General features: G+C 60.4%; 1 protein-coding gene across 1 annotated transcript; it reads left to right on the top strand.

The window, feature by feature from the left end:
* E2F2 (E2F transcription factor 2) lies at nucleotides 1-7030 on the top strand. The gene is made up of 6 exons (XM_041463208.1): nucleotides 1-192; nucleotides 5115-5202; nucleotides 5523-5775; nucleotides 5877-6035; nucleotides 6200-6314; nucleotides 6545-7030. The coding sequence occupies exons 1-6, from the start codon at nucleotides 1-3 to the stop codon at nucleotides 7028-7030; spliced, it is 1293 nt and encodes a 430-aa protein (XP_041319142.1).

The raw sequence follows: 7030 nt of genomic DNA, 5'->3' as shown, positions 1-7030 counted from the left end.
ATGTCAGTGATGGTCTCCTGTGATCCGGGGGCTTCCAGCCTGGGCAGCCCCCCGTTATCCACGGGCTGTTTCAGCCAGGTCTACACGCCGGCGGCTGTCAGCGCCCCCGCTCCGCGGGGCGAGTGCCTCTGTGACACCCCCCAAGGCCCGGAGCTCAGGACCCTCTGCACAGCCTCGGCGGGACGGCTGCCGGTAAGATGTCTGCACCCTGTCTCTTCCTCGGGTATTGCTGCAGGCGCTGGGGATGGTTCTGGGTGGGGAGCTGGGTGACCTCAGCATGTACAGTCCCCTCTCAAATTTTGCAGATTGCATTGGGGTCTGCACCCTCTAATGTGTCTTTCTGGGAGTGGGGGAGGGTGAGCTCTGAAATCAGAAGTCGCAGTGAAATGGCTCAAATGTTTCTCAACTTCCCCTCGCCCCTGCGTGCCCGCGGCTCCAACTTCCGCTTCTTGGCCTTTTTCAGCCTCATTTCCTTTCTCCAGCTTGCAAAAAGTCCGGGTTGTGCCTCAGCACCCGGTCAGCAATCCCAGGCCCTTTGAGAAGCCCTTTCTGTGGTGGGGAAATGAGGAGCGGGCACAGGGAGAGCCCCCGCCTGCTCTGGGCAGGGGGCACCAGCCCTGCCCACCGGCTCTCCCCACTTTGGAGCTGTGACCCCCAGGGTGACCCGTCACCCGGGGAGGTGGGGGACACGGAACAGGGGTCGCTTTCCAATCTTGGTTTCTTCCCGTGGCTACAGTGGGGCTGGCAATGGCTGGTTTTTGGGGAGGGGGGGTGTCTCATCCTCCATGGGTCACCCCAAGGTTTTATAGCTCAGACCCTGGAGCTGGGAGTTGTGTACGGGGCTGCTGTCCCACATCCCTGCTGCCAAGCTGCGGGGTCACGGTTGTGTTTGTAAAGCCCAACACTAAGCTACAAAGCTACCCCTAAACAGAGAAAGTGAGGCACAAGTCGGGTGCTGGCCCTGTGCCCATTGTCGGGGCACACAGGAGGCTCTGCCCAGCCTGTCCCTGCTCCCGGAGGGCCCCCTCCGAGTCATCGGCCCCACCAGCAGCTGGCATTTAATTCCTGCCTGCTCCAGCCTGGGCACACATCCAGCCCTCACTGTGAGCCTCTGTTTTCCTCGGTCCTGGGAGGGATCCCAGACCCCGCTAACAGTGATTTAGTGTTCCCAAAGCTTGATTTATTTATTTATTCCTCTCCCGCCCCCTCCCCTTTTCCCAATCCCTGATGCTTGGTGCCAGCTGGGGACATTGCCACAGCGGAGGGAGAGGGAGTGTCTTTGCTTCCCCCTTTGTGCCATGCCTGGGGGGCTGGATGCGGCTGTTTTGAGTCCCATCCCAGGGGACTTAGGGACCACCTGTCTCCTCTCCGGCCTCTTTGTCTCCGAACCGCCTGAGACATCCCACACTGCCGGGGTCTGTTGTTTAAGAAGACACCATCATTGCTGCCCCCTCCCTTAAAAACACCCCACAGACGCCCAGTACCATTTCTGTGGATGTGCAGAGCTGGTTTTGGGCTAGTGGCCCCTTTGTCATCATCATCATCATCATCATCACCCACTCCAGTGCTCAGGGTACTCCATCCTGCCGCTGTCCCCTAAATGTGGCTGGGGAGGGGGCTGGGGGGCGGTCCTGTGTTACACTTGGGGACATAAATTGCTTATCCTTAAGTGACATCTGGGATGAAGAGGTTTTGGGCTAACTGCCTCTTTGTCATCACCACCACCATCACCCACACAAGGAGATGTTCCGCGTGCTGCTGCCCACAGCCGTCCCTTGAGCAGGGTCTGGGGTCTCATGTGGCAGCTGGGGACATGAGGCTCTCCTCTCTCCCTCTTGGTGGCTTGCGAGAGGCATTCCCCCATCCCCGTTTCCCGCTGCCGTTGTCCTGTTTGCGGTGCTGAAGATGCTATTTCCAGCCCCGGTATGGCACTGGCAGCCCTGACAGCTGGGGTTCCTGCCGCACGCACCCCGTTTATGGCACAACCTTTGTGTGCAGAGCCGAGGCAATCAGATACCAGCGTTTCCTCCCAGCTCCCAAGCAGGGCAATTGCAGCCGCTCCTACCGGCTGTGTGCACAGGAGAGTGATCTGGGATCACATGGAGGAGCCTATCACCCTGCGGGAAAGCAGGACAGGTTGTCTCTCACCATCCAAAAAAGCCTTAAATTTACCATACTCTCCAATTTGAGGGTTCTGGAGTAATTAAATGCGTTTTCCTCCAGGGAAAAACGTGTCTTTTGGAGTGGTTTTAGCCCATGCCAATCCCATTGTCAGCGTTTGCCCATCTCTGGTCTCTATAGGGGCTTAGGGCTGTGCAAGAGCACTGGAGAGAGGGGTGTTTCTGCTGTGGGATCCCAGCTCCCCACCCTGAACAGGGACAAGAGTCCTCTGTGGTTCTGAACGAGCTGGAAGGGCTGAGCCATCCGTGCAAAGAGCCACCACGACTGGCAGCCCCTGTGGGTGCTGGGTTGTGGGAGAACCTGCTCAGCAGCACCCCAGATTCTACAGGGGTGACATAATCCCATCCCACCTTGATCCCATCAAAGGGTTTTCTGCATGGGCAAAAGGGGGTATTTTTGGGGGAGGGATGGGTGGGGAAGTGGTGATTGTGCTGCTGCCCTTGGAGGAGCTTGTTTGGCTATGGCTTTTAAAGCCACCAGCTCTTCTCTACCAGGGAACATCTCCCAGGATGGGGCTATTGGAGGGGATGCAGATGTTGGCTGCACCCCAGAGTAGGGAGCAGTTCCTGGGGTGAGGGTACTGTCTCCTTCCCCAGTGCACGGTGCTCTCACTGTCTCCCAAATCTGGGACCAGCCTTCATTCCCTGGTCTGCATCTCGTGCACTGCTAGCCCTCAGCCACCCCGAGGCAGGGGGCTGCACCTGTGGGGGTCTGACCCAGCAGCCCCTCAGCACAAGCAAGCAGCAGGATCCTGCAGTGCCCCTTGGCCCCCCGCCAGCCCCAGGCACTGCGTTCCCACGCCCCCGAGGGGGCGGTGGGGCTGGTAAAAGGGGGAACTAGGGGGAGCCCCACAAAGGGCCGGGCAGAGTCCGGGCAAGCCCGGAGAAGGCAGCGGATGCTGCTGGAAGGGAAGGTTGGCAGGAGGAGCCCTCCGCGGGGGGGCTGAGGGATGCTCTGATGCTTGGGCTGGGCTCAGGGTGTAGCCCCTGGCGCCAGGGCTGGGCTCAGGGCTGCTTGGCAGGCAGAGCTGGCAGGGGGCCCAGCCTGCCCCCTCACTGCCTTATATTACACCCAAAATTTTGGGGTCAAGCCTGATTTCCCACCCGCACCACCATATTGCATGTAGATGGTATGTTCCCCCATCCTGGGGAGCCATGGCAAGTGGCGTGGGATGGTCCTGCCATGTCTTGGGGGGGGGGTCTTTGGCTTTGGTCCCTGCTCCCCTACCTACTGTGGTTCATCTCACCCCCCACCCCCTTCCCCCAGTGCTGGTAGGGTGCTGGGAGCCCTTTGCTGTGCCCCACTCAGCTGTTGTGTGCCTAATCCTGCCCAGCTCGGGGGATGGCAGCTGGGTCACAGGAGGGAGCCCCTTGTCCATTGTCCCCTGCTCGTGGGTCCCAGAACTCAGGGTCCTGCCGCTGTCTGAGCCCACCAAGCCCCCCACGCCCCAAAACTACACCTGAGGAAGCGGGGGTCACCTTTATCCCCTCCTGCACACAGGGACGGGGGATTCAGGGCGTTTGGAGGTGTCTGGAAACACCAGGACCTGCTGTGGGTTGCTCTGTGCCTCAGTTTCCCCATTGCTTGGCGTAGGTGGGGTGCAGCTGATCTCCCCAACAGTGACGGGAACATACATTGGCCATGGCCATCCATGCTGGGGAAGCAAGGGACACCGGCGGGGGCAGGGTGATGCCCGCCCTCCCGTGCTGGCAGAGGGATGGGGTTTTATCTGAGGCAGGTGTTTCCCATGCGCTCGGCATTAACTGTTGTGGTGCCGGCAGCTCCGGGGCAGATCCGGGGGCTCGAGGCTGGGGTTGGAGGCAAGTTCACTGGGAAAAACCTGCTCGGGGAAGGGTGGGAGGGAACAGATTCCCACAGGAGCTCGGGACCAACCTGGCTGCCTGGGGGGAGGAAAACAGCCCCTGGCGCCTCTCCTGCCAGCCCCCTCGGATGGGAACGATGCCGAGGTGCCCAACCCTTCCCTGCAAAGTGCGCTGTGCTCCCAAGGGAGCCGCCGTCGGAGCCGGCACAGGGACCTGGGTGCCATGCGGGATGGACTGGGGGGGACCCTGTGGGACAGCCCGGCCTGGGAGCAGGTACTGCTGGGGGGTTGGGATGGGGCTGGGGGCTGCTTTTTGCTGCTGAGCCAAAGTGTTCCCTCACAAATCACCCTGTGCGTGTTTGTGGGTGTGAAGGGATCCTGGGGGATTTGTTTGTATTGGGGGGGGTTGGTGACACCCTCCAGTTCTCCTGTGCATTTACTCTGCTGTATTTTTCCCTGGGTCCCTTCTGCCCGAGTGCTGCTCGGGGTTCCTTGTGGGGGTTTCAAGGAGCTGCTTGCTGTGGTGAGGGGACAGCAGGTGCAGGGATGTTTGTCTCCCCTCCCAGAAGCCAGCATATCTCCCTCAGCCCAGTTTCCCTCCAGCTGGGTGCATGTGTCCAGGGGCCCCGGGGAGGCTGAACCTGGCTGGTCCCAGGTGTGCTGGTGGCAGTTGGGTGCCCTCAGCTGCCTCAGCCATGACCTGGTGGGAGGGGGGAAGTGAAATCCTGCACCCCAGTGGGCCAGGTGGGAGGGTGAGAATCTGGCTTTGGAGCTGCTGCATTCCCAGGGGTCAGCCCGTGGAGCCCTGCCGGGAGCTGGGGGTGAGGGGAATCCCACTGGGTTCCCTGTGACTTGCCAGGGTGTGCAGGAAGTCATGGGGGGTGATAGGACCCCTCATCTCCTCTCTGTCCAGTTCTCCCTGTGGCTTCTCACATTGCTGGGTGCTGCTGTGCCCCTTCCCAAAAGGAGTATTGCAACTGGGTGAGCCTCTTGCAGGATTCCCCCACCCCAGGATGTGGCACCAGGGCTTGGCTGATGACCCTGGGGGGTTTGGGGAACTCAGAGGGGTGTCTGGCTTGGCCACAATGCAGGGTTTTCTCTCGTGCTCCAGGCCAAGAGGAAGCTGGACCTGGAGGGCCCCGAATTTCGCACGCCCAAGGGGAAGGGCTGGACACTGGCACAGGTCCCCAGCCCCAGGAGTAAGTGATGCGGGGTGAGATGGGGCAGGGGAAGCTGGGGGGAGCAGACCCCACTTCTCTTCCCTCTTAGAGCCATGTCCCCTCTAGCACTACGTCATGTCACCTCCAGCCCATATCCCACATGAAGGAGAGGATGGGCTGGGTCTCTCAAGTCCAGCCCAGTGATACCTCCATCCCATGGACCTGGCTAAGGAGAGGATGGGGAGATCTCTTGTCTCCAACCCTATGTAATCTCTGTCCCAGATCTGACACTAAAGAAAGGAAAACGTGGCCTCTCATGTCTAGCCCCATGTCACCTCCATCCCGCATCCCAAATTAAGGAGAGGATGGGGGGGTCTCTTGTTTCCCCACAGCCCCCAAGTCTCCCGGGGAGAAGACTCGCTACGACACCTCACTGGGGCTGCTCACCAAGAAATTCATCCGTTTGCTGAACGAGTCTCCCGACGGCGTTGTGGATCTGAACCGGGCTGCCGAGCTGCTGGAGGTCCAGAAACGTCGCATCTACGACATCACCAACGTACTGGAGGGCATCCAGCTCATCCGCAAGAAATCCAAGAACCACATCCAGTGGATGTAAGTGATGGAACACAGGGATGGGGCAGGGTGGGGGACATGTGGCTTGGGGACACGTGGGGTGTGCTGTGCCATCACTCAGATGCCATCTCCGTTGGCAGGGGGACAGGGATCTTCGAGGATGCAGCGATGGCGGCAAAGCGACAAGTGCTGCGTGGGGAGCTGGCTGAACTGGCTAGGACAGAGAGGATGCTGGACCAGCTCACGCAGGACTGTGCCCTGCAGATCCAGCAGCTGGCTGACAATGAGACCAACCAGAGATATCCTTGCTGAGGGAGATGGGAGAGAGGGCAGGGTCTTGGGGATCTCTCTGAGCCGCTTCTCCTCCAGTTGGATTCCCCCGGGCTTGGGGGGTGTTTGGAGGGGTGTGATGGTTATGTCCTGCTTGCAGCCCCTCCTTTTCCTATACCTCGTCCCTGTCCACGCTGGCATATGTCACCTACCGGGACCTCCGAGCCATCAGCAGCTTCCAGGAGCAGACGGTGATTGCTGTGAAGGCTCCCCCTGAGACACAGCTGGAGGTGCCAGACTTCAGCCAGGTGATGCTGGACCCATGCCACCCTCAATGGGTCCCTCTGGGGTGTCCCAAGGACACAGCCCAGCATGACCCTGGGTGGTTTTGGGGTGTCTTCGTGGGGCTGTTTGACCCTGAGCTGGTCCTTCAAGGGTTGCAATGCCCCAACTGGATCCCTCATGGGTTGGGGCTAGTGGAGTTGGGGTATGGGTGACCTTCTGGGTGCCCCCCCTGAGCCTTACTCTGCCCTCCCAGGAGAACTTCCAGCTCTACCTGAAGAGCACCAACGGCCCCATCGAGGTGTACCTCTGCCCAGAGGAGATCATGGAGGAAACCCCAACCAAGAACCACCCTGTTCCCTCTGCTGCCACCTCCCCACAGGACCACCCCGTACCCCTTGGCTTGACGAACAGCTCCCCATCAGCCACACAGCCACCCCACCCCATCTCCCAGAGCTGGGGGGGCACAGGAACTCCTCTCTCACCCCTATCTCTGCCTCTCCCCATCCAGGGGGGACCCAGCTCACTGCTGGAGATGGAGCCTGGGCTCCTGGGCTCCCCTGCCCACCTTCTGCAGGAGACGGAGGACCAGCTGCCCTTCACCCCCTCCTGCCTGGACTTGGGAACCTTCGTTGCCTTCTCGCCCCCCCTGGAACAGGATGATTATCTCTGGGGGCTTGAGGGTGAGGGTGTCACAGACCTCTTTGAGACATATGACCTGGGAGACCTGCTGAAGCACTGA

The sequence above is a fragment of the Pyrgilauda ruficollis genome, unplaced genomic scaffold, assembly GCF_017590135.1.
Source record: "Pyrgilauda ruficollis isolate IOZ18807 unplaced genomic scaffold, ASM1759013v1 scaffold162, whole genome shotgun sequence".
Lineage (NCBI taxonomy): Eukaryota > Metazoa > Chordata > Aves > Passeriformes > Passeridae > Pyrgilauda > Pyrgilauda ruficollis.
Note: the sequence above shows the minus strand (reverse complement) of the source record. Positions and strands in the feature narration are given on the sequence as shown.

Bases quoted from the DNA above. Each gene is read 5' to 3' on its own strand.
- E2F2 (XM_041463208.1), top strand. From the start codon at position 1: ATGTCAGTGATGGTCTCCTGTGATCCGGGGGCTTCCAGCCTGGGCAGC. The intron at 5,203-5,522 runs GTAAGTGATGCG...TCCCAAATTAAG, and splicing joins ACAGGTCCCCAGCCCCAGGA to GAGAGGATGGGGGGGTCTCT. The intron at 5,776-5,876 runs GTAAGTGATGGA...CTCCGTTGGCAG, and splicing joins AAGAACCACATCCAGTGGAT to GGGGACAGGGATCTTCGAGG.